At 37.9% G+C, this 27133-nt stretch overlaps 2 protein-coding genes across 3 annotated transcripts in view; one reads left to right on the top strand and one right to left on the bottom strand.

Moving 5' to 3' along the window:
* RTN4IP1 (reticulon 4 interacting protein 1) overlaps positions 1-27133 on the top strand; it is a 150373-nt gene that overhangs the window by 18782 nt on the left and 104458 nt on the right. The gene's annotated exons all lie outside the window — the stretch shown is intronic.
* QRSL1 (glutaminyl-tRNA amidotransferase subunit QRSL1) overlaps positions 632-27133 on the bottom strand; it is a 29395-nt gene continuing 2893 nt past the window's right edge. Inside the window, exons 2-11 of one of the 2 annotated variants that reach the window (XM_070559175.1) lie at positions 22490-22609; positions 22074-22172; positions 20640-20736; positions 16048-16224; positions 12621-12796; positions 12428-12540; positions 10471-10663; positions 9842-9959; positions 3175-3380; positions 632-894 (exon numbers count right to left, since the gene is read on the bottom strand). In XM_070559175.1, coding sequence (XP_070415276.1) covers positions 674-894; positions 3175-3380; positions 9842-9959; positions 10471-10663; positions 12428-12540; positions 12621-12796; positions 16048-16224; positions 20640-20736; positions 22074-22083 — 1311 coding nt within the window. In that variant the 5' untranslated portion in view covers positions 22084-22172; positions 22490-22609 and the 3' untranslated portion in view covers positions 632-673. Of the gene's footprint in view, positions 895-3174; positions 3381-9841; positions 9960-10470; positions 10664-12427; positions 12541-12620; positions 12797-16047; positions 16225-20639; positions 20737-22073; positions 22173-22489; positions 22650-27133 lie in introns of both variants that reach the window. The other variant, XM_070559174.1, reaches the window with a different exon arrangement.

Below are 27133 nucleotides of genomic sequence, written 5' to 3'. Positions count from 1 at the left end.
AAATTTTCATCTTTGGCAGGAAAGGAAAACGTTCCCATCATCACAGCTTTATTTTTAGAGAAATAAAAGGAGCGCCCGCACCTGGGGCTCCTCCCCAGTGAGGCATACCCCGGTCTCCATGACTCTGGGCCCCGGCAGGCCGCACTGCCTCCTGTGCTCAGAGCTCCGCTTTCAGCTGCTTTGCCCAGTACTCAGAGGCCAATATTCCCATTTTGTTGTTTTTGTGTGTTTTCAACATCCCCTGAGGCAGCCTCCACCGCATGTTGACTTGCCTATCTGCCTGGCTGTCCAGGTTACCTTTGGAGGTACCAGTTACTGCTTTCGTTACTGCTTTGGTTAAAAAGATGTACACCTTTTGAGAGTTTTATCCTTAGCTTATTTTTACTGTAAGCTCTGTTCGTTTTAATGAACATTTTTGCAGAATTCGTCATTTTCCAGGAACATGTATCTTGTGTTATAGTAGAAATCCTGTACTTTGCACTTTGTGGATGTTTAACGAATGCTGACAGATTATTTATAATTAATTAACTATATCACGAAAATCTTAAAAAATGATTCCAAGGAATGATTGTGTTGACAATGAAACAAATTACAAGAATTTAGCAAGATCATTTGACTTCTCCAGACTATCAAATCTTTAAAAGTCATTTTAATTTGCATGACATATTTATCACTACTGTTTTAGAGAAACAGAGGCTAACTTTTCATTTTCAAAGACTGATGAACAATCATCCATTAGTTCTTGAAGTTGAATAACAGGAAACTGTACTTGTTTTTCAAACCATTTGGCAATTGTAAGAAGCTCCTGGTCACAAAATGCACGTCCAATAAACTGTAGTCCTATTGGCAACCCTTGGTTAGAGAGGGCCATAGGGACACTCACAGCTGGCAATCCTGAGGAAAAGAGAGAAGCCCATTAGGTGATTAGTTCTCCATCCTAAGAAGCAAAGACATCTTCCAGTTTCCAGTGCTGGTAGGTACAAGACTGGATAAGGTTTAAAAAATAACAAAAATTACATGATATATATGCTTTTGTACTTCCCTTTGTCCACTTAATATATCTTGTAAATCACTGTATATCAGTTCATAGAGACCTTTTACATTCCTTCTTTATAGCTGCATAGTATTCCTTTATGTGATTTTTACCATAATTTATTCAATCCTTCTTCTACGATTGGGTATTTAGATTGTTTTCAGTATTTAGCTATTTCACACCATGCTCCAACGAATTATCTTGTGTACACGTTTTTTGGTATTTTTGAAAGTTTTTCAGATGAAGAGGGATTACTTCATCAAAGGATAAATGCATATGTAACTAGATGTTGCCAAACTCCCCTCTGAAAAAGTTGTACCATTTTGAACTCCTAACAGCAAAATGAATGCTTTTTTCTTACAGCCTTGCCAATAGGGTGTTATTGTGGAGCTTTGGAATTTTTGCCAATTTGTTAGTTGAGAAATAGTAGCTCGGGGTAGTTTTAATTCCAGGTTTGGGGCAGAGAAAGTATAGATCCTGGGGTATCTTGTTACGCTATAAAATAGGAAAGTTTTCAAAAATTAGTGGGGACAGGTCTAAAGGATATGTGCAACTTGAGGGGCTCCTATTGGCTAAATTTGGGACAATCTGAACATCAAAAATAATAATGACAGTAATTGCTTATAATACATTGAATTTTTTTCTAAAAAAGGAAAGCTGTTCTTTAGAAAAGACCGCTAGCTAATATATGTAGATGAAATGATAGAAAAGTCAGCACTTGTAATTCGCTAGGTAATGATTAATTCAGGCAAGGATCATTAACGGATGCTAAAACTGGGTTCAAGATTATGGGAGACAGGATGTTCACATGGTCTCAAAGCATCACCTCACCAATAGCTTACAATCGATAAAAGGAAAAATGTACCTTTATATGGAAAACATCTGGCAGTTACTTCCTTAACCAAGGGATCAACTTAGTCTCTAAAAGTGGGACAAACTGACATTAACTGTTTCCTGACGTGAAGAGTACGTTGTACTTCTGCCAAAAATGTTAACTCAACCCACTCATGAGGAAGCAAGCTGACAAACCCAGACTATGGATGGGACATCCTCTAGGACAAGCGGACTAGACTCTTCAAATAAGTCAATGCCATTTAAAACAAAAATTTTAACAGGTGGGAGATTTCTTGTCAGAAACTATGCAGGCCAGGAGAAAGTGGCTTGAGATTTTTCACATGCTAAAGAAGAGAACCTAGAATCCTGTATCCAGCAAAAATAACCTTTAAAATGAGAGGAAAATTAAGACATTCTCAGAAAGAAAGCTAAGAGAATTGGTTGCCAGCAGATTACCCTAAAAGAATAGCTAAAGGAATTTCTCTAAACAGAAAGGATATAAGACAAAGAATCTTGACACATCAGGAGAAATGAACATAAGCAAATACAATAGACTTTCCTTCTCCTCTTGAGTTTTCTACATTATGTTTGATGATTGAAACAAACATTATAACACAGTCTGATGTGGTTCTAAAAAAAAAGAGAGAACTGGGGGATTGTTCTAGATTTTAAAGAGACATCATAAACAAATGTAATATATCAGGGGAAAAAACAACTTAAAAAGACATTTTTGGTTGGGAAAATTTAATATGGACTATATTTGGAATATTATTGTATTTATGTTGTTTTCTTAGGTGTGATAATGGAACTGTGGTTATGTCGGAAACTGTCTTTACTCTGAGAAGATTCATGCTAAAGTATTTAGGGGTGACATGTCATGAAGCTGAAACTTCCAAATTATTTAGCTAAAAACAAAGACAGAGAGAGTGTGTGTGTGTGTGTACAGGGAGAGAAAGAGAGGAAGGAGAGAGCAAAGGAGGCAAAATATTAACAAGGATAAATCCAGGTAAAGAGCATATGGGTATCCATTAACTACTTTTTCAAGTTTTCCATAGGTTTGAAAATTCTCAAAATAAAAGTTAAAAAATATGCTATTAAGTGGATTGATCCTGAATAGGGGTTTGTGTGTGTGGTGTGCATGTGCATAGGTACATACGCACATGCACTCACCGTGCACACACATTCCTAGGCATTCCAGAAGGACAAGCTATTGCTTTTGAGGAACTACATAGCTAGAACCTAAGCTGAAGGCCAGGTGCCTGCCTAAAAATTTGAAGAAAACCAGACTGTTCCTCAGGGGTCCTCACCCGCCATATTTGCAGCCTGTGTAAAAATGTCATCCTGGGCACTTCGTGTCCTGTTGTCTTCCTTGATGAACTCCGTGTATGGTACTGCCTCACTCAGCGTGGTGGGAGTTAGCAAGACATCCACTCCAGAGTTAAACACAGTCACAAAATCATTAGCAATCAGCCGTCTCACTTTCTGTGCTTTGACAAAGTAATTCTCATAGTTTCTGTGGAAAAAAATAGATGATGCTTTAAGGGCTTTTTGTCATTTCTTTGAATCAATTCTCATACATAAGGACTGTTAAAGAATCACTGGATTCTTGGCCTTTATGAGCAGGTATCACTAAGATTCCTAACAACACAGAAAAATGAATTTTGTTCCACCGTGCTGTTACTCTAAAGGTTTGTATATCTGGAATTTAATCAATCAGAATTCACTACTATTCTGCACATACAATTCTGCACACAGAATCACAAAATACTGACAATTCCAAGGACATCATTAAACCAGAACATTCATTTTCAGGTGAGAAAAATCAAGTGCATAGCAATTAAATGACTTTCCAGTGGTTACAAAGATTGGCCGTGGAAGAGGAAGGACTGGAACTTAGGGCACTGAAGGCTCATTCTGATCCTTTTTCTATTACGGTCTTATGTCAGCTGTAGTATAATTATAACTAATTATTATAAGGACCCTGAAGTTTTGCATCATTCTGACATGCCATCAGAATTAGATACTAGGAACCAGGCTCTGGAAACAGAAACTGGGGAAATTATGCAGTGTTTGCAATTTTGTATTTTATGCATTGGTATAGCCCAGGAAAGGAAATGTGAAATTTAAGAAATATGCTTACTTTAGTGAAAAGAATAAGGAATTAGCCAGACATAGGGGTGACCATAATAAGTCAACGATACAAAGAAAGGGAAAAAGAAAACACTCCTTAGATCCTCCCAAAGCTGTTAACAAAGGCAGGCAAAAGTGCTAACAGTTCTAAACTGTACTTTCCTCACCTGTAAAAAGGATATAACAACTCCAGTCTTACTGAGGACCAAATATAATGACATAAAAATGTGAATTTTTTTTTTTTTTTTGGTGAGGATGATTGGCCCCGAACCAACATCTGCTACTAATCTTCCTCATTTTTCTCTTTTTTTCCCTCCTCAAAGCCCCAGTACATAGTTGTATACCTAGTTGTAAGTCCTTCTGGTTCTCCTATGTGGAATGCTGCCACAGCATGGATTGATGAGTAGTGTGTAGGTCCACCCCCAGGATCCGAACCAGCAAATCCCAGGCCGCTGAAGCAGAGCACGTGGACTTAACCACTACACCACCGAACTGGCCCCTGTGAAATCTTTTTTACCCTAAGATTGCTAGAGAAATATCAGATGTCCTTACTATCATTTGACCACAGGATCCATAGAGATAAAATGCAGGCATCACCCATAAATTACACAACAGCAACAGTGGACAACTTAAATCATGTATTAACAGTGTTCCCCAAAACCAAAATTTTATAAAAGAACAAATACTTCTGTTTTCTGTTAAATTTCTTCTTACTTTAAATATGGTTCAAAAACAGAACTACAGCTTCCATTAAAGATGGAGTAATAAGGTTGGGATTGACCCTCCTATCTTAAACAACTAGAAAACTAGACAAAATGAAACCACCGTTTTCAGCCATTAGACAACAGGGATTGAGGGCAGGGAGTTCCGAGGGAAGGGAAACAAACAGGTAAACCCTTTGACTTCCTCAGCTTAATGCCTGGAGGTGGTTTCCAGGCCTCAGCCCAGAGCAGAGGAATCTAAACAATTTGGGGGGTTCTCAGTAAGTTAAAGAAACAGAGAATGGAATTTCAGCGGGGCAAAGAGAGCTAGAATTTGCAGAGCAGAGTACTGGTGGGAGAAAGCAGCACACAGAGAGAGCTCAGGAGATCTGCTGAGTGATTGCTTGAGTCCTTGCTGAGTACTGATCAGTGCGTGTAAGAGAAGAAACTCTCAGGTTGGGAAAAGAATCACCAAAAAGCAGTAGGTCAAACAATTCCTAGAGATCATACAGGGCTGGGAACAGTTTGTGCTCCTAACAGCTAAAGTGGAAAGACCTCATAATACATGGAGCATCTGGAAGAATGTTCTAGGGTGCCGCCTAGAGTAGAGTTAAGTTAGCCCAGACTAAAGGCCAGTTTGGACTCATGCTAACAAAGCTTAACAAGAATCTTTGAAAGGATCCAATAGTTTCTAAGTAACTTAACTGCATCCCAGAATAAAGTCTAATACTGTTTAAAGAAACACAAGAAAAGTCCAGCAAATGACAATGTAAAATTCCCAGTGTCCAGGCATGCAAAAAAGCAGAAAATATAACCCATAACTAGCGGCAAAAAAGTGATCAATACGAACAGATCCAGAATGACAGAAATGTTAGAATTAGCAGATAAGAACATTAGAACTGCTACTATAAATATGTTCCATATGTTCAAGAAGGTAGAAGAAAACATAAAATAATGAAGAAATTGAAGAGATAAGAAAATCTTGGAACTCCTAGAGATGAAAACATATGAAATAAAACATATGAAATAAAACATATGAAATAAAAATTACACTGGATGAGACTGACATCAGATTGACATAGCAGAAGAAAAGACCAAGGACTCTGAAGACAGTAATGGAAACTATCCAAAAACAAGAAGAGAAAGAAAACAACAACAACAAAAGGTACATCAGTGAGCTGTGGGACAATATCAAGCAGATTAACACACATGTAAATAGAGTGCCAGAAGGAAGGGGTAGGTCAGAAAAAATATTTGAAGACATAATGGCCAAAATTTTTCCAAATTTGATTAAAACTATAAACCCACAGATTTAAGAAGGTTAACAAATCCCCAAACAGAAGAAATATGCAGAAAACCACATCAAAGTCAAACTGCTGAAAACCAATGATAAAGAGAAAATCTTAAAATCAGCCAGAGGGAAAAAAAAGACATAATATATACAAAGGAACAAACATAAGAATGACAACGGACTTCCCAGAAACCATGCAAGTCAAGAGACAATGGAACAAGACCTTTAATGTACTGAAAGAAAAACTATTAACTTAGAATTTTATTCTGCGCAACAAAGGAAACAATCAACAAAACGAAAAAACGACCTAACAATTGGGAGAAGATATTTGCAAACCATGCATCAGATAAGGGGTTAATATCCAAAATATACAAAGAACTCATACAGCTCAACAACAAAAATACCAACAATCCAATTAACAAATGGGCAAAGGATCTGAACAGAGATTTCTCCAGAGAAGATATACGGATGGCCAACAGGCATATGAAAAGATGCTCAACATCATTAGCCATCAGGGAAATGCAAATCAAAACTACAGTGAGGTATCACCTCACTCCAGTCAGAATGGCTATAATTAACAAGACAGGAAACAACAAGTGTTGGAGAGGATGTGGAGAGAAGGGAACCCTCGTACACTGCTGGTGGGAGTGCAAACTGGTGCAGCCACTATGGAAAGCAGTATGGAGTATCCTCAGAAAATTAAGAATACATCTATCATATGATCCAGCTATTCCACTGCTGGGTGTTTATCCAAAGAACTTGAAAACACAAAGGCATAAAGATACATGCACCCCTGTGTTCATTGCAGCATTATACACAATAGCCAAGACTTGGAAGCAACCTAGGTGCCTATCAAGGGACGAATGGCTAAAGAAAATGTGGTATTTATACACGATGGAATACTACTCACCCATAAGAAATGATGAAATCTGGCTATTTGTGACAACATGGATGGACCTTGAGGGTATTATGCTGAGTGAAATAAGTCAGAGGGAGAAAGTCAAATACCGTATGATCTCACTCATAAGTAGAAGATAAAAACAACGACAAACAAACACGTAGCATTGGAGATTGGATTGGTGGTTACCATAGGGGAAGGGGGCAGGGCTCACATGTGAGGGGATGGACTATAATTAGTTTTTGGGTGGTGAACATGGTGTAATCTACACAGAATTCGAAATATATTATGATGTACATCTGAAAGCTATATAATGTTATAAGCCAATGCTACTGCAATTAAAAAATAACAATAATAAATTAATTTAAAAAATAAAAATGCATCAGTTTCCCAAAAAACCCCTGAATTTTATACCTACAGAAAGTATCTTTCAAATTAAAGGTAAAATAAAGACTTTTACATATAAAGAAAAGCTGAAACAATTCACTGCCAGCAGGAAGGCACTAGAAGATATAGTAAAGAAAGTTCTCCAGGCAGAAAGGCAATTACATAGATGGATATCTGTATCTACACAAAAGAATGAAAAGCACCAAAAATAGTAAATATTTAGGCAAATATAAATGACTCTTTTTCTCATTTTAAATCACTTTAAGAGAAAAATGATTACTTAAAGAATAAATAAAAGAAGGCAGGAAAAGAGGTTAAGAAAAAGAAAGAACAGATGGGAACAAATAGAAGACAGAAGAAAAGGTAGATTTAAATGTGGTTCAAATGTAAATAATTATGCCAATTGAAAATAAAGACAAATTCTGGATTCCTAATTTGATAAATATGTGTTGAGCAAAAGGTAGTAGAAGAATGACAAATCTTAAGTCTTTTTATAGTTCCTGGCACATAAATTGACTTTTTAAGATAAAAGTGAATACTCCCAAATTCCATTTTTCCTATTATTCATGTCCATTCTCCCCTCACAAAACAAGCAAGCCAGCAAACAAAAACCCCCCCAAAACAAAAAGGTTGACCCAAGTTGGACACACCCAGAAGACAGGGATACCAGCAGTCATCCTCACTTCCTTTTCTCAATACTCCCAGCTGGTGATCACCGAACATGCTTTTTAGATGCCTTTCCCTCAATTTCTTTCTGTGCTGTTACAATGAACTATGTAATACATCAACTTGTGTGTTCCAATCAGAAATATTTGGCAAATGTAACATCTTTAATTTAATAAAAGTCTTTACTTAGAAAACGTCTTAGCAATATTTAATTTTCTTTTCCTATTCTAAGTTTTAACAAGCATCTGGTCAATATGGAAAAGAATCTTTTAATATGGAATGTAATCAAATAATATTTTTGGGTTTTTTGTTTGTTTTACAGCTTTATTGAGATATAACTGACATATACCACTGTGTAAGTTTAAGGTGTACAATGTGATGATTTGATATACATATATATCATGATATTTTTACTACAATAAAGTTGTTAACACATCCATCACCTCACGCAATCATAATTTTGTGTATGGTGAGAACATTTAAGATCTCTCTCAGCAAATTTCAAATATACAATACAGTATTGTTAACTACAGTCACCACGCTGTACATTAGATCCCCAGAACTTACTCATCTTATAACTGGAAGTTTGTACCCTTTGACCAACAAGTCCCCATTTTCCCAGTCCCCAGCCCCAGGAAACCACCATTGTACTCTCTATTCCTGAGTTTGACGGTTTTTTTTTTTAGATTCTACATATAAATGAGGTCATACAGTATTTGTCTTTCTCTTATTTATTTCACTTAGGATAATGCTCTCAATGTCTATCCGTATTATCACAAATGGCAAGATTCCCTTCTTTTTTATGGCTGAATAATATTCCCTCATGCGCATGCATGCACACACATACACACACACATGCCATATTTTTTTTATCCATTCATCCATCAATGGACACTTAGGTTGTTTCCATGTCTTGGCTATTGTGAATAATGCTGCAAGATAGTGATTTCATTTCCTTTATATTTACACAGTCATGCACTGCATAATGATGTTTTGGTCAAGGTTGGACCGCATATATGACAGTGGTGCCACAAGATGAGTACCATACAGCCTCGGTGTGTAGATATAGTTATATCATCTAGGTTTACGTAAGTACACTCTATGATGTTCGCACAATGAAATCGCCTAATGACGCACTTGTCAGAACGTATCCCCATTGTTAAGTGATGCATGACTGTACCCAGAAGTGGGATTGCTGGATCGTATGGTAGTTCCATTTTTATTTTGTGAAGAATCTCCATAGCGTTTTTCATAGTGGCTGTTCAAATAATATTTTTGGAAAAAGTAATCCTAACTATTGGCTCTGAGGGGATGCATAAATGAATAAAATACTTTCTCTCCTTGAGGAAATGAAGCTATTCATTACAAGTACTCTTGCTTTCTCACATTTCTTGTGTCCTCTTAGACTTGGAGGTATGGAAGATGAATCCTAGTCGTAAGATGGTGAATAAACTTATACTGAAGACAATCTAAGTCAGTGTCCCTCATAATTTAGAATTCTTTCTCGGAGCAAAGAGATACATAACACAAGGGAAAACTAAGCTGATTCACTAAATTTTTCAAGAGACACCAATGTAACTTCCTGCTTAAGGCTATAACAGCAATAAGCCAACATGGCAATGATAGTCAGGGGACACTTAATGAGGCTAAAATCCTTCAGGGCTTCCTACTTGGTTTGCACTAATCATTTAACTAGAGTGTCAACGTTTTTTTTTGTTTTTGAATAACCAGGAATGGAAAGTATCATAAACAGGCCCTTAATTATTATTTCTAATTCAAATCATAAGCATTTTGCTTCTTTGGCAAGTATCTCAACTCATAAGACATGATAGACATGCTACTAATAGTAAAGACTCTTGAGTTTTCAAGAATGGGAAAAATTCCTAAACTAGTTATCTTACTCTTTTAGTAGGAAAAAGTTTCCTGAGAGAATTCTTCCTCTCACCACATCATTAAACCCTTCTCGCCTGGTTGCAGCATACATGGCTTCAGTAGACACATCAATGTCACATCTGTGACCTGAAAACAAAAGAGAGAGAAACATGACTTGAAACATAAGTAAAGTTTTGGCTGAAAAGCAAGCCTAGATTCACATTTGAACCAACACTAAAATCTCAGGAGATCGCCCTTAGTGCTTCCTCTTCTTTAGCTGCCTTGTGACTGACCAGTCAGGAATTGAGGAGAGAGAGGAAAATAGGCAAGAGGGAAACTTCATTTATTTGCTCATTCATTCATTCATTCAAATTCTGACTGTGCTCCTACCACATGTACTACATTAGATGGACTGAGAATAAAAAGATAAGATATTGTCCCTTTAAATAGTCACAGTCAAGAGAGGTGAACGGAACATACAGAGATATTCACGATGAACAGTGTAAGCATAATGCTAAAATGACAAAGGTAAAATGATTCACTGATTTACTTCTCTGAATCGTTAATATTATCTCGGGTAATAATGTTTTTTGCCACTAATATAACTTTTCAAATGTTGAGACAATTACCTTAAAAGACCAAAACCCAGCCATCTTACCGTATTCTAGCCCGTCAAATCTTGCCATATTTGATGCCACTTCTGATGTGCACAAGACATGGTAGCAGACAATTGAATAGCTGGTGTGGGGCAGGGACACTTCAATTACTTTGGCCCCCTCAGACTCAAAGAGGTTGGCAGCTTTGGACCAAAGAGATCGTACTTCACTTGATAATTCTGGTGTAAGATATTCCTTATTGGAAAAAGTCAAGATACAGAAATTAGAACATCTGTATAGACAGTTTTAAAGTTTTTACTCTGGGACCTTTGGCAATACATTAAAAAATTTGCTGGGGGCTGGCCCCGTGGCCAAGTGGTTAAGTTCGCACGCTCCGCTGCAGGCAGCCCAGTGTTTCGTTGGTTCGAATCCTGGGCGCGGACATGGCACTGCTCATCAAACCACGCTGAGGCAGTGTCCCACATGCCACAACTAGAAGGACCCACAACAAAGAATATACAACTATGTACCGGGGGGGCTTTGGGGAGAAAAAGGAAAAAAATAAAATCTTTAAAAAAAAAAATTTGCTGAAATTGCTGTAGGTAGCTAGAAAGACTGAGCTACTTTAGGAGTGTTTATGGCACAAGAAGCAGAGTACTAGATATGATGAGCTGGAAATAACAATATGAAAGATGGGAGGTCTGGTTGGAGAACTGTGTCTGTTACATGTTCAGGATATGTCAGGGACTCTGCTAGATGCTTTTCAAAGGTTCTCTCGTATAATGCTTTTAACAATCCTATGATGTAGGTATTATCATCCTGCATTTTATTAATGAAAAACATCACGACAAGAGAAGTTAAGTAACTTCCCTAATATTACACAGCAGGCAAGTAGAAGATCTAGGATTCTAAAGTCGGTCTGTTTCTAAAACTTGTAAACTTCTAAAACCTTAAAAGAAGGCACAGCTATTACCTTAATGGAAGATTTTTTAAGACAGTAGTAGTTCTCTACAGCAGTGGTCTCAACTGGGGACAATTTTATCCTCTCTCTCAATCAGGGGACATTTGGAATGTCTGCAAACATTTTTGGTTTAAGGCTGTAGTGATGGCAGGGGTGCTACCTCTAGAGGCCAGTGATGCTGCTAAACATCTTACAATGCATGGGACAATCTCCTACAACAAAAAATTATCCAAAAAAATTACTGCTAAGCTTAAAATTTAAAAAAATTTTTAAAGGTCAGCAATATAACATATTTACTTTCTGTACGAATTGTTCAATTGCTCCTAGAATAAATGAAGCAGTAATACTAACAATGATAGTAAAGATGATAACATTTATTGAGCCTTTACCACGCAAAGTATGGCTCTGGGCTACATCCTTTACATCAGGGACTAGCAAACTATGACCCATCAGCCAGATGTGACTTGAAAATAAAGTTTTATTAGCACACAGCCGCACTCTTGTTTACATACAGTGTATAGCTGCTTTCACACTACAGTGGCAAAGTTAAGTAGTCATGTGTTGCTTAATGACAGGGATACATTCTGAGAAATACATCATTAGGCGATTTTGTTGTTGTGCAAACATCATAGTGTGTACTTACAAAAACCTAGAAGGTATAGCCTACTACACATCTAGGCTGTGGGGTCCAAATCTCATGGGACCACCATTATATACGCATTGACTGAAATGTCCTCACGTGGCACATGACTGTAGTTATGATAAAGACCACAAAGCCTAGAATATTTACTAACTAGTGCTTTACAGAAAAAGTTTACAGACCCTTGCTTAACATGATTATCTAATTTAAACCTCACCACTCTCTGAGATCAATACTGTTATTATTCCCATTTACTGATGAGGAAATTGAGCTTAGAGAGATGAAGTCACATGCTCAGGTCACATAGCTAATAAAAGTGGCAGAGCAGGGATTCAAACCCAACCAGTTTGCTTTGCAAGTCTACACTCTGTATTTGACTTGATGGTATTTCTGTAAAGTAATGAAAGGAAAGAGTTACCTTTGGAATTCCTATACATAGTTTGCTCACATCTGTCAAACTGGGAAGCACAAACGGTTTAACAGGGTCTTGTATTGTGGTAGAATCTTTGGGGTCATGCCCAGCCAGTACACCTGTAAGGAAAAATACGAGTGACATACTGTTTTACAGAGAAATTATAAAGTTTTGAAACGATATGGAATCATATAAATACCCAAGACAATTGCTGCGTCATCCACACATCTGGTTAAGATTCCTGGCACATCCATGGAATTCACCAGGGGAATGAGACCATGACGAGAAACTAAGCCATAGCTTGGTTTTAGACCAACAAGCCCACAGTGGGCAGCCGGATTTCTGGTCGATCCTCCTGTATCCGATCCTAAAGCCCTGGAATTTAAATGGAATTCTCTTTAGAAGAATGACATGTCTCTAATTATATCTGGACTCTATCTTTTTTTTAAAGATTTTATTTTTTCCTTTTTCTCCCCAAAGCCCCCCCGGTACATAGTTGTATATTCTTTGTTGTGGGTCCTTCTAGTTGTGGCATGTGGGACACTGCCTCAGCGTGGTTTGATGAGCAGTGCCATGTCTGCGCCCAGGATTCGAACCAATGAAACACTGGGCCGCCTGCAGCGGAGCGCGCGAACTTAACCACTCGGCCACGGGGCCAGCCCCTGGAATCTATCTTTTTAAATGTATATTTTTAAACTGTATTTTCCCCTGATTATACAAAAGTAAAACATGCTGATCTCAGAGAATTCTTAAAGTATAGAAAAGGGTAAAGTGGTAACAAAATATCTCACCACACAGAGGTAAACACTGTTAACATTTTGGTATATTAACGTTGTCTTTTTTTAAACACGTTTTTTCTTTCACAGTTTGGGTCATTCTGAATCATAAGTTCCCATCTCTTTTTTTGCTTACCATGAGCCTTTTACTATCTTGTTAAAATTACTGAAAATTTAAAACATTTATAATATTCTATCATTAATTGGCAATTCCTAATATTTTAAGGTTCATATTCCTATCAATATACATACAAATCTTATAGCTTTCTTTAATGATAATATTACAGCACGATTTTACAAACTAATCACATCCCTCCTGGAAATTCAGAAACAGCACTTCTGCTATCCCACTTAGAATCACAGATGGAAATGTGCTTTAATTCAGTTAAACATTTATGTTGTTGACAATTAGGATAATAACTGCGTAACAAATAACTTTGTAACAAACACTTTTAAATATAAATCTTTATCCACATGTCTGATTGTTTTCTAAGCTAGCTTCCAAGAGATAGAGTTAATGGGCCGAAGGCTCTGCCGTATTATGAGTTCTTGATATACATTGTCAAATTCCTTGTCAGAAAGGCTATGCCAACTTATATTCCCAACTGCAGTGAATCAGACTGTGCTTTAGGTTTCATTATCATCAGTGAGTCTTAGGAGTTCTTAAAATTTGGTTAATTTGATAACCAAAAAGCTTTGTTAATGTGTACATTTATTTGTATTTGCATTACCCAACTGTGAAGTATCTGTTTATTTCTTCGCCCAGTTACCTGCAGAGTATGTGTTTTTCTTATTAAAAAACAAAACAAAACTAAACAACCTTGAGGACATTATGCTAAGTGAAATACGTCAGTCACAAAAGCACAAATCCTGCACAATTTCACTTACATGAGGTACTCAGAGGAGTCAAATTCACAGAGACAGAAAGCAGAAGAGTGGATGCCAGGGGCTGGGGGACAGGCAAGTGGGAAGCTGTTGTTTAATGGGTGCAGAGTGACAGTTTTACAAATGAAACAGGTTCTGGAGATCGGTTGTACAACATGACCGGACCTAACACTACTGAACTGTAAGCTTAAAAATGGTTAAGGGGGTAGATTTTACGATATATGTTTTTCACCACAATTAAATATTTTTTAAAACTATTTCAGAAAAAAAAGTTTTTTCTGATTTGAAAAGCATAAATGCCTACAGCAAAAATTAAAATATTACACAACTGTATGATGGATGAAGTGAAATTTCTCTGCCTGCACAGTAATCCTGTTGTCAGTTTTGATATACATTTATCCAGGCACTTCCATGCAACTAAGACACATGCATACGTAATTAGCAATTTTAACAGAAATAAGGTCATACTATACATACTGTTCTGCAACCTGTTTTCCACTTAACAGTGTATCTTGGATATCTTTCCATGTCATTACATAGCACTCTAGCTCATTCTTTTGAGTAGCTGCATAGTACTCCAAGAATCTTCCTGTTTTTAAAACTATTGTAAAAGAAACAAATCAAAAGGGGGGGGGGGAACAAACAGAACACTTGGCGGTTTGGGACTTGGGTCTGTGCTTCTCCTGACTCCACCCAGAGGGACGCTTTGGGCTGAACAAGGCTCCCACCAGTCACACAGCCCTTGTGCTCTACAGAAATGCAAATTTTATCGCCTTTCTTACCAATGCCATTTGAACTACAAAATCAGACTGTTGCTTTCACAATTTCTAAAAGGATACATTTTCTTATTAGGATTCACTGATGGCTGTGTAAAAGGAAAACCTACATTTCCATAGGAATTATGTGTCAAAATGCCATCTTCGCAATGCACACTCAGAAAGATGAACACTAAGTGGGGTGATGAGAATGAAAAAAACCACCTAATCTTGCAGTCCTAACTTGTCAGAACTCTCATTAATATTAATGCAGTGCTATAACATTCCACAGAGATAAAATGAAATGGTTTTACTTGTTAACAAGATTTCAGGGAAACTAAAAAAAAAATCTGCAGAATCTAAATCTCCACAGCTCTAAAAAATATAAATAATTTATTGTTTGCAATGCCTGTGAAAGAGCTTAGTTTCAGTAGATAATTAAGGAGAGAGAAAATACAGAAAGTACTACTAAAGAAACACATTAAATTTGGTTAAATTGAGACCAATAAAATAAATACAGCAGCTGTGATACTTATATACTCTTCTTTAGGTGATTAAGACATGCTTTGTAAACGAGACTTACGACATCAGGCAGGATCAATGGAAAGTGACAGTTGGACAAATCAGCTCCCTACAAACTTAAAAAAGCTTTACTTACTGATAGACCTTTTTAGTTGCGGATTTATGAAAACACTATTTAAAATATCCTATTGATATATATTAGGAGCATTTTCTCTTTTTCTCTTTTTTTTTTTTTTGGACAAAAGTCGGATTTAGCTGAAGGATAAACCATAGCTAACAGTTTAGCTCAGCAGCCCTCAACTAAAGCCACCGTACATCAGTCCTGAAATATTTGTACAGTAGCAGACACCCAAATGAATTACTTAAAAAATGAAATTCAGTGAGGTCCATTAATGCTAAACGGCATATTTGAAAGATCCATAAAATCACGTTTTTAAGAGAACCAGAGACTATGGAGGAAGAGTTTAAATGTTATCTTAAAGTTAAATGTATAAAATACACATAAGTGTACCATAAAATTGAATGCATTTATAAGATACAATTTTGATATACTATTGAGCATAAATAGCTCACTGAAAGGCAATAAAAATACCAAAGGATGAACTACTCTATTGTTGAATTTTGTGTCTGGTTTATGACTTTTGTATTGCATTGGGCTTTAAAGTGCAGATAGAAGAAGACATCTTACGCAAAGCACGTGAAGGCTGACACGGCCGCCGCACTCCCTCCTGAGCTTCCTCCAGTTATAAGCCAGTTCGAATCCTCATTCTCACAGTGGGACTTCTGCTTCCTCTTTTCTCTATACTGTTTCGAATAACTCCAGGGGTTTTTAACTGGTCCAAATACACCATCTGTGCTTCCAGATCTGAGATGAAGAAGTGAAGCAAGATACCTTAATGAAACTTTCATTTCATGTGAAATTTTCATCTCCTGATTATATTATTTGCTTCTGACACTGTATAATCTACTGTGACTTGAACTGGAAAAGGCAGGAAGCCTGCTCAGATGTAGCTTTCACTAATTACGTGGTTGAGGAGGTGAAGGATGGGAAGTAAGAGCGTTTGTGGTAGGAAGTAGAAAAAACTAGTCTGTTAAGAAGATTTTTTTATCCAATTGATCACCCAATTTCAGCTTAAGATGATTTCTCTTGTAAATGATGGTGTTCCAGTTGAAAAGTGTCACAAACATTCAAACAGTTAACAAGAAGTCTTTTGAAGGAAACCCTCTATTAATCAGAAGTTCTCAGACAAGCATAAGTGGAATGTTAATAATTTATTTTTTAAATTTTGAAATAATTTCAACCTTACAGATAAGTGCAAAAATAAAAACAGTATGAAAAGAACTTTATACCCCTTACCCAGAATCACCTATTATTAACATTTTACCCCCATTTGTTTTATCCTTTGTGTGTTCTGTGTGTCTGTACATATATAGACATTTTTTTTCTGAACCACTTAAGGGTAAATTATATACATCATGGCCCTTTACCCTAAATCCTTTAGCATGTATCCAGTATGCATATCTTAAGACTAAGGGTATTCCCTTACACAGTCACAGGACAGTTATCCATCTCAGTAAATTCAACATCAATACAATACCTTTGCCTAATCTACTACATGTAATCCAATTTTGTCACTTGATCCATTAACGTCCTTTAGACCATTTCACCCCCTTCCACTATAGGATCAGGTCTAGAGTCAGATATTGCACTTAGTTATCATTGTCTCTTTGGCCTCTTTTTTAACTTTTTGAATCATTCACCAGCCAACAGACATTGAATTATTTCTAGTTTTTTGGCAATTATGAATAAAGCCACAATAAATATTATACCAAAAGCCCCAGTGCTTTTGTGTAAACATAAGTCTTCACCTCTTGGGTAAATATCTAGGACTGAGATTCTTGGGTCATTTGGTAAGTGTATGCTTAGCTTTATGGGAAACTGCCAAACTATTTTCCAAAATGGCCATCCCATTTTGCATTCCCTAGCAGCATGGTATGAGAAATCCAATTGCTCTGCATCCTTGTCAGCACTTGATATTGTCATTTTTTAAGCCATTCTAACAGGTGTATGTATTTCATTGTGGTTTTAATTTGCATTTCTCTAATGACTAGTCATGTTAAGCATTTTATTTCATGTGTTTATTTGCCAACTATATACCTTATTTGATGAAATGTCTGCTTACATTTTTTACAAAATTGGGTTGCTTTCTTATTGAGTTGGGAAAGGGTCTATACATACTGGATACTAGTTCTTTTTCAGATATATGTTTTATAAATCTTTTCTCCTAGTCTGTGGCTTTTCATTTTTAATAGTGTATGTCAAAGTATATAAGTTCTTAATTTTAATGAAGTCCAATCCATTAATTTTTTGTTTTATGGATTGCACCTATGTGTCCTATCTAAGAAATCTTCACCTAACTCAAGGTCACAAAGATTTTTTCCTATGTTTTCTTCTATAAGTTTTAGCTTTCATTTTCTTTAGCCTCTTTGGATCTGGAACATTTTCATAGCCTTTCTTTGTTTTTTATGAGATTGACATTTTAATAGAATGTTTCTCATTTCAGATTTTTCTTTTGTTTCTTTGTTATTAGCTTCAGGTTGTATACTCGTGGCTGGAATACTACCCAGGTGACGGTGTGCCCTTCTCAGGGAATCACATTGCAGGTACATAATGGCCACTTAACCCTGATTAGTGATGTTCATTTTGATCAGCTGATCAAGGTGATGTCTCCTAATAATTTACGTTTGAGTTGACTCCCATGGATTAATTCATTCAATATATATTTACTGAGTGCCAAGAGATACCACTGTAAATAAGAAAGTCAAGGACTTGGCTTCTATGAAACAGAGAACACAGACCAAGCAAATATTACAAATGTGACAAATTTTATAAAAGGGGAAATAAAAAGTTCTTTTGGTAAAAGACTGAATGCTTTCCCCCAAGATCAGGAACAAGGCAAGGATATCCGCTCTTAGCACTTCTGTTCAATATGGTACTGAAGGTCCTAACTGGTACAATAAGGCAAGAAAAAGAAAAGAAGAAGAAAGAAAACTCTCTATTTGCAGACTACATGATCATCTACATAAAATATACCAAAGAATCTACAAAGATCAACTAGAACTAATAAGTGAGCTTAGTAAGGTCATAAGATACAAGGTCAATATAGAAAATTCAATTATATTTCTATATACTAACAATAAACAATTAGAAATTTAAAAAATGCCATTTTCTATAGCATTAAAAAAACATAGGGGCCAGACGGTGGCACAGCAGTTAAGTGCACACATTCTGCTTCAGCAGCCTGGGGTTTGCCAGTTCGGATCCTGGGTGCAGACATGGCACCAAGTGGCAAGCCATGCTGTGGTAGGCATCCTACATATAAAGTAGAGGAAGATGGGCATGGATGCTGGCTCAGGGCCAGTCTTCCTCAGCAAAAAAAGGAGGATTGGCGGCAGATGTTAGCTCAGGGCTAACCTTCCTCAAAAAAAAAAAAAAACAAAACAAAACATAAAATACTTGGGGATAAATCAAAAAAATTACGTGCAAGGTTTACATGCAGAAAATCATAAAGATATTGCTGAGAAAAATTAAACAAAATCCTAAGTAAATGGAGAGATATAAAGTGTTCATGAATCAGATGACATGTTAAGATGTTAATTCTCCTCAACTTGATCTATAAATTCAATAAAATCACAATCAAAATCCTATCAAGCTTCTTTATAGAGATCAGCAAGCCAATTCTAAAACTTACATGGAAATGCAAAGAACCTGGCATATGTAAAATAATTTTGAAAAAGAAGAACAAAAGTGAGGGACTCTTACTACCTAATTTCAAGGCTTACTATAAAGCTACGATAATCAAGATGGTGTGACATTGGATGAAACAGAGATACACAGGACAGAACAGAATCCAGAAATAGACCTACACATTTGCGTCCAATTGATTTTTTAACAAAAGGGCCAAGGTAATGTAATGAGGAAAGGATAATCTTTTTTCACAAACAATGCCAGAATTATTGGACACACATATGCACAAAGATGAACCTTGGCAAGGCTGGCCCTGTGGCCTAGTGGTTAACTTCAGCACACTCCGCTTCAGTGGCTGGGTTCGTTGGTTCGGATGCCGGGTGCAGACCTACACCATTCATCAGCCATGCTGTGGCAGTGACCCACATATAAAATAGAGGAAGCCTGGCATAGATGTTAGCTCAGGGCTAATCATCTTCAGGGGGCAAAATAAAAAAGAACCTTGGCTTTATTAACACTATATACAAAAAATTAACTCAAATGGATCACAAGTCTACCTGTAAGAACTAAAACTATAAAACTCCTAGGAGAAAAATCTTTGTGACTTTGGGTTATGTAAAGATTTCTTAGAGAATATATAAAAAGCATGAATCATAAAGAAAAAAAATGGGAGTGGGCCCTGTAGCCAAGTAGTTAAGTTCATGTGCTCTGCTTCAGCGGCCCAGAGTTTCACAGGTTTGGATCCTGGACGTGGATATGGCACCGCTCATCAAGCCATGCTGAGGCAGCGTCCCACATAGCAGAACCAGACGGACCTACAACTAAAAATATATATAACTATGTACTGGGGGCTTTGGGGAGAAGGAAAAATAAAATCTTTAAAAAAAAGGAAAAAAACTGATGAATTGGACTCCATCAAAATTAAGAACTTTCACTCTTTGAAAGGCATGTTCAGAGAATTAAAAGACAACCCAGAGACTTGGAGAAAATATTTGCAAATCACGTATCTGATAATGGACTTGAATCTAGAACATACAAAAGAACTCTTACAACCCAATAAAAAAATGGGCAAGGGGCCAGCCCGGTGGTGCAGTGGTTAAGTCTGCGTGCGCTGCTTCAGTGGCCCAGGGTTTGCAAGTTCGGATCCCAGGCATGGACTTAACACCACTTGTTAAGCCACGCTGTGGCGGCGTCCCACATACAAAATAGAGGAAGACTGGCACAGATGTTAGCTCAGGGCCAATGTTCCTCACAAAAAAAAGGGCCAAAGATTTGAATAGATATGTCACGAAAGAAGATACATGGGTGGCACAATAAAAACATGACGTTCAACATCATTAGTCATTAGGGAAATGCAGATTAAAACCAAAATGAGATACGATTACTAGATGACAGAACACAGTCTCACAGAGGGACTGAAAAACTGGCATTAGAGTTCTCAAGAAATCACCTCACTACTTTTAGGCAGCTACATTTAATGAAATTAAAGACACAGAAGAAATACAAGAGAAGAACACTTCAATTTTACTTACCCCATAGCAAATTCATCTAAATTTGTTTTTCCCATTAGTAGAGCTCCTTGATCCAACAACTTCTGAACCACGGTAGCATTATAAGGTGGTACATACCCTGAAAAAAATTCAGTTATTTTTATTATGGGGGAGAAAACAGTGAACATGTAAATCATATGCAAGGAAGAAGATTTCAACTGCAATTAAGCAATTCATGTTGACATGTGTTAATTATTCCTAACTTGAGCAGTGATTGTACTTTCTTCTGAAAGTTAGTTTTCTCTACTGCTAACTGCTATGTTTTCCAAAGGTAGTCTATATAGTCACTACTTTTATAATCTTTTTAAAAACATAGACTTTAACAGTTAGTACTACAAAATATTGAATGAGCGTCAGAGATGGACCCAATTCATTTGAAACTAATCTTAAATCATTATTTTATTCATTGTACTTGACTTTTTATTCTCAGATGATGCTGTGTCATACAGTAATTTTTATCTATTTCCAGTCAGAAGTAGATCTTTAGTCTCAATTAAAATTTCCTCTATCTAGTGTATATTCCACAGTTAACAACAGTCCACATATCAGAGGAACCTGGGGCATATTCCTCATGGAGTGTTACTGTTTTTTTTTTAAGACTGGCACCTGAGCTAACAACCGTTGCCAATCTTTTTTTTTTTTTCCTGCTTTTTCTCCCCAAATCCCCAAGTACATAGTTGTATATTTTAGTTGTGGGTCCTTCTAGTTGTGGCATGTGGGACGCTGCCTCAATGTGGCCTGATGAGCGGTGCCATGTCCGCACCCAGGATCCGAACCAGCGAAACCCTGGGAAGCTGAAGCAGAGCGTGCGAACTTAACCACTCGGCCACGGGGCCGGCCTCTGGAATATTACTTTTAGTGTGTAGTATTCTGAATAACTTTCTCCCCCCATTTCTTTTTCCTCCTAGGATCCAAAAATCTTGATAAACACGATTCCTTATGACCTACAAAACTGTAAAGAATAAAATAAGCATCACTACACTCAGATAAGTATAGTGATATAAGAGATGGAGGAGTCAGGAAATAAAAAATAACTGAACAGTAGATCCTAACGAATCCTCACACCCTCCTCACGAGAGGGGTGATGACAGTCGCTTCGTCCTTATTCCCATGTTATTAGTGAGTGGGAGCAGAGGTCACCTAGCATGTTTGTGGTGACCAGTTATTGAGTCTTCCTAAATAGGATTGCTAAAACTTTCCAAATAGGATTCACCCATTAAGCTGCCCTGTCTCTAAAGAATAATTTCACATTCTGGAAGAGTAAACAATAAAAAGGTAAAATTCCATCCTGAGTATGTCCTTTGCAAATAGAATTAGTCTGAGACTATCTTGGTGCTTTAGGATCTTATCTTTAATTTAAACTAAAAATTACCTATTTTTATAAAACTATTAGCACTCAGATCAGTTCACCTTTACCTCTCAGCATGTTTGACGCACATGTTGTCTCAATGCCGGACGTGCTGAAGTTGTCTTTTACTGCAATGGGGATTCCATCCAAATCCCCAAGTGAGTGACCTGGGTTGAAAGGCCAAAAGAACAGGAGATATATATAGTTCAAAATATAAAGACACACTAATATAGTTATTCTAATAACTACTAGTTTTTGGTAAAGAGACTTTCTCAGAAGTCAAACTTATGTTAAAAATGATTACAGCTGGACATTACAAACATCACATCTCCATTAGCCTCGTTTTTATCATGCCTTGTGGCAAGTTCTTTAAATAAGGGTATGTTTTACGTTAAAAGCTTCACTTGCCCAATGGAGACTGCTACATCCAATTAAGCTCTTTCTCTAGAAATGTAACAATTAAGTATAATTCAAAGTAATTTACCTTTCTTATATCTTTTCTCTGATTCTTCAGCCTGCTTTAAGGCCACCTCTTCAGATACAGTAATGTAAGCATTTAGAAACTTGGTCTTCTTGATAATGGAGAGACATTTCTGACACAGCTCTGTTGGAGTAATGTGGCCTTGTTTCAGTGCTGCAGAAACCTATAGCATATACAATTCAAAAACCCTTTACTGAGTCTGCAGAAGCTTCAACTATGATACTGAGGCGGGCAGGTAGGGTGGTAAAGGGTAAAATTTTGAAGTGAAGCCTGGATTCAGAACCAAGAGAACCTATCAACTCTACACTTGGATAGCGAAGGAGGCCAACACACTGATCAGTTTGAGGATGGGTTGGAGGACACGCCATTCATCGCCCTAGCCGAGTAATTTTCTGTTTCTAAGTCAGGCTTGAACAAACAAGAGCCGTGGTTTAGGTAAGCCATCCTGTCTAGAAGTAGAGGCCCAGCCTGGGTGAAGCATGGGTTAGGGCGGACTGTGTGCAGAGCGTAGCTTAGCTACAACACAGGCAGCCCAGAAGGGAAACAGGAGACATGAACTAGGCAAAGCATTACAGGACTTTACGGCTCGAAATAAAGTCTTTGTAGCTATTGGAGAATTCAAGCAAGAGCCACTACCAATTGAGAGAAATGCTTATAAAACATGGGTTCAAAAGCAAACTAAAAACAAAGAAACAAACTTTTTTGAAATCCTGTCTTTGGTGCATTAGGAAGGCTAGTAAAGAAAGTGTTAAATAAACTGCCCTACCAGACCAGAACCTGAATCCTGCCGTCATTGCAGCCTGGGGTGAAGTAATGACTGTTGAATACTCCCTGTAGGAAGTAATAATAATAAAAACTTACCAGTCAGAGAAAAGGAATGAATAACAAGAAGTCAAAGATGATACAAAGACCTTGGAGATTATATGAAAAGAGAGTTGGACAAGATGGGAACTCAGTGACAAGCGAGATAGCGGAAGAAGGAATATTTATTATCTACCAAGAGCCAGGCACCGTTGCTTTACGTTTTATTACTTCATTTAGCTCTTAAAACACCCACATAAGTTAGGTATTATTAACCTCATTTTACAGATGAAGAAACCGAAGCTCAGAGAGGTTTGTGATTTGTCCAAAGTCGCACAAATAGTAGAGGGCAGACGTAACTTCTTAACACATGCTTCTTCACCATTTCTCTCCGCACTATCGGACCGCAGCCCAGCTTCTCCTCTAAGCTGACTGTATTTTCACGTGCCCTATATCCATCAAACAACAGGAGTTTGCATTTGAGGGGAAAATCTACAAACGATCTGCTCTAAGCTGTTGAATAAATCATCAAAGCAGTGGTATTCTTAGGGCTGAGGGTTTTAAATAAGAAAAGAAGTGGGACTAGGCCATTGAGGACCCCTAACTGCTCCTGGACAAGAGGAGAAAAGGATTGCCATGGGGAGGCTGGGGGAGTGATTCAGGGATGAGGAGGACAGCTGGGCTTGACTTAAAGGAGGTAACCTAGTAACAAGAGATATTTCTGTTGAACGGTTTGTATAAGATGCAAATTCTTTAGAAGAAAAGAGCTGGAGAGAAAAAAAGATAGCAGTGTATTCTAATACTGTAAATATAGAGCGGGAAGTAAGAAGAAAGTCATAGGCTGGGTGGAGGAGTCAGACCTAGTAAAAAACCAAAGCGAGAGAGACAGAGAGGTACACAGGCAGGCCTATCTCATGACAAAGCTGTAATAATGAGGAAAATGACGTCTGACACTTTCTCTCCTCTCCCCTAGTCCCCTAACGCCGACTATCCTCAAGCTGCTTTCTGACTTGCCAACTGGTATGAGAATAAAAGGGAAGGAATTAATGTCATGGTTACAAGGGCAAGAAATGAGATTGTCTAGGAGTACGCATTTTAAATGGTGCTGATCTTCGTAAGGAACATTTTTAGGAACTCCAGATTCGAGAAAATCAGTAAGGGAATTGGAGAAGAGAAATGAAAACAAAGATGCTAATTACCTAGAATGGACTGAGCATAAGGAGTATGAAATATAAATAGTACAGCTCCCCCGGGACAAAACTAAAGATGTCACATCTGAATGCAAGATGAAATCAACTATAAAAGTTTTTGCCAAAAAAACAAATTCTCTCTCCCTGGCACTTCTTTTCTCTAACGGAAACTAGGTTTTTCCTGAGACCACTGCTGCTCCTGCAGCTTTCTTAAGGGATGGCTGGTTGGCTCTGGCGGCAGGCGTCCTCCTTGTTCCTCAATGCCTGTCTCTTCCCTCTTCTCTCAAAAGACCCAGCTCATCTGGAGCACACGCCTTGGTGGATATTACATGCCTCCCCCGAAGTGTTAATTTACAGTCTCCCTGGTACTCCTCTGCGTTCACTGAAGATTTCAGCAGCTAGCTCACTGTACTCTTCCTTACGGCGGCTCCTGTTGCTATTCTTGTTGACCTCAAACTTCAAGTCATGTACACTGACACCTGGCCTCTCAGTGCTCGACCTCACCTCACCCCAGTTCCCAAGTCACATGGTCACGGGCCACACGACATCATTACCAATATCTGTACATCTCCCAAACCTCACTTCTAGGTATCCCACATCTGTCCCTGAGCTCATTTACTCTACTACCCACATGGTCATCAAGGAACCCAGGACCTCAGTCCTACAACTGCAGGAAATGGCCAACAAACAATGAGGTGGAAAGAGGACTTTGAGGCTTCAGACCGCAGCCCTGGCTGACACCTCGGTTTCAGCCTTTTGAGACTGAGCAGAGAACGCAGCTACTCCAGTCCCGGACTCCTGACCCACAAAACTGTGAGATAACGGTGGCTTTTTTTTTTTTTTTTTATGATTGTGTTATTTTAAGCCAAAAAGTTCACACTAATTTGTTAGGCAGCAATAGACAAGTAATATGCCGTCTTAGAAAAATTAAGAAATCTTCCTCAAGGACCACTCTTCTTAGAAACCAGAGAAAGAGAAAACTGTAAATACGTATCATCTAATAATTTTGTCCCTGTAACAAAATTAGTGTTAATAATAGCACTTAGTTCTAGCCATTATCCTACTTTATATTTCATTTAATCTTTACATCCACACTAAGGGGCTGACATTATTATTATTATTTCCATTTTATAGGTAAATTACTGAAGTTCCTGCTTGAAATCACATAGCTAGAAAGTAGAACTGTGATTCAACCAAGGCCTGATCTGGTTTCCAGGCCCCTTGCTCTGGACCACTGTAACCTGCTCCTCTACGCAAGGTGTGACAGCACTGACTCCTCTCTAACAAAGTGCAAAACATTTTACTGACTGTACAGATAGCAGCAAGGGTTCACTTAGCAAAGGAACTGCCTTTCAAAAAGAAAATTGTCTTGATAAATAAATGCTGAAGGTACGGCAGAGCCCTTGAGGGCTGAGTGTCCAGTTGACTGGTACTCTCTCTAACACACTCATTTAACATTTACGCATTTGTCTCCATTGTTCCAAGAAATAGTACGTCAAGATCACCAGCAACCTCCATGTTCCTAAACCCAGTAGACACTGGGCAGTCCAGCACCATTCAACTTAAGAGCTCACTCTCCCTTTGAATATTTCAGGAAACTAAGCCCTCCTGGTTTTCCTCTTGCCTTACTGGCCATTCCTTCCAGTCTCTCTCTCTCTCTCATTTTTTTTTTTTTTGAGGAAGATTAGCCCTGAGCTAACATCTGCTGCCAATCCTCCTCTTTTTGCTGAGGAAGACTGGCCCTGAGCTAACATTCGTGCCCATCTTCCTCTACTTTATATGTGGGACCTGCTACAGCGTGGCTTGCCAAGTGGTGCCATGTCTGCACCCGGGATCTGAACCAGCAAACCCCTAGGTGCCGAAGCAGAGTGTGCACACTGAACTGCCGTGCCACCAGGCCGGCCCCTCCTTCAAGTCTCTTTTGCTGGCTCTGCTTCCTCTTGCTGACCTCTAAATGTTGAAAAGTTTTAGGCCTTCTTCTATTTTTACATTCAACTTCCCAGGTGATCTCATCTGGCCGTATAGCTTTAATTATCTTCTATAATCTTGCCAATTTACATCCTCATCCCTAGCCTCTTTTTTGATCTCCACATTTCTATAGCCACCTGCTTAACTGACATCTTCATTTGGGTATCTAGGAGGCATCTCAAAATTAACATGCCCAGAACAGAAATCTTGATAACTTTCTCCTCACAAACATGCTCCCATTAGTCTTTCCCATCTTGATAAATGTTTTCATTTCCCCAACTGCCCAGGCCCAGAACACAAGCATCTTCCTTGATTTTTCTCTTTCCCTCAAACTCCGTATCCAATCCATCAGCAAGCTCCAACTTAAAAAGCAATACCCACTTCACATTACCTCTATTCCTGCCATCTATTCATCTATTATGTTCCCATCATCTCTTGCCAATGCAACAGCCTTCTAACTGGTCTTCCTGCTTCCTCACTTGCTTTCCTATGGACCATTACCATTAAGAGTAGCGTGAAGGAGCTTTTTAAATTTTAAATCAGATCATGTCTACAGACTCACAACTTTCCAGAGGCTTCCCCATTACACTTAGAATAAAATCTGCTCTCCTTACCATGGCCTCAAAGGTTCTCCATGATCTGCCTCCTGCTTCTCTCTAACCTCACCTCCACTACTCTCCTCCTCATT

Source organism: Equus przewalskii, chromosome 9, assembly GCF_037783145.1.
Source record: "Equus przewalskii isolate Varuska chromosome 9, EquPr2, whole genome shotgun sequence".
In the NCBI taxonomy this organism is placed as follows: domain Eukaryota; kingdom Metazoa; phylum Chordata; class Mammalia; order Perissodactyla; family Equidae; genus Equus; species Equus przewalskii.
The sequence above is the reverse complement of the archived record's forward strand: the minus strand, read 5'-3'. Positions and strand labels throughout refer to the sequence as shown.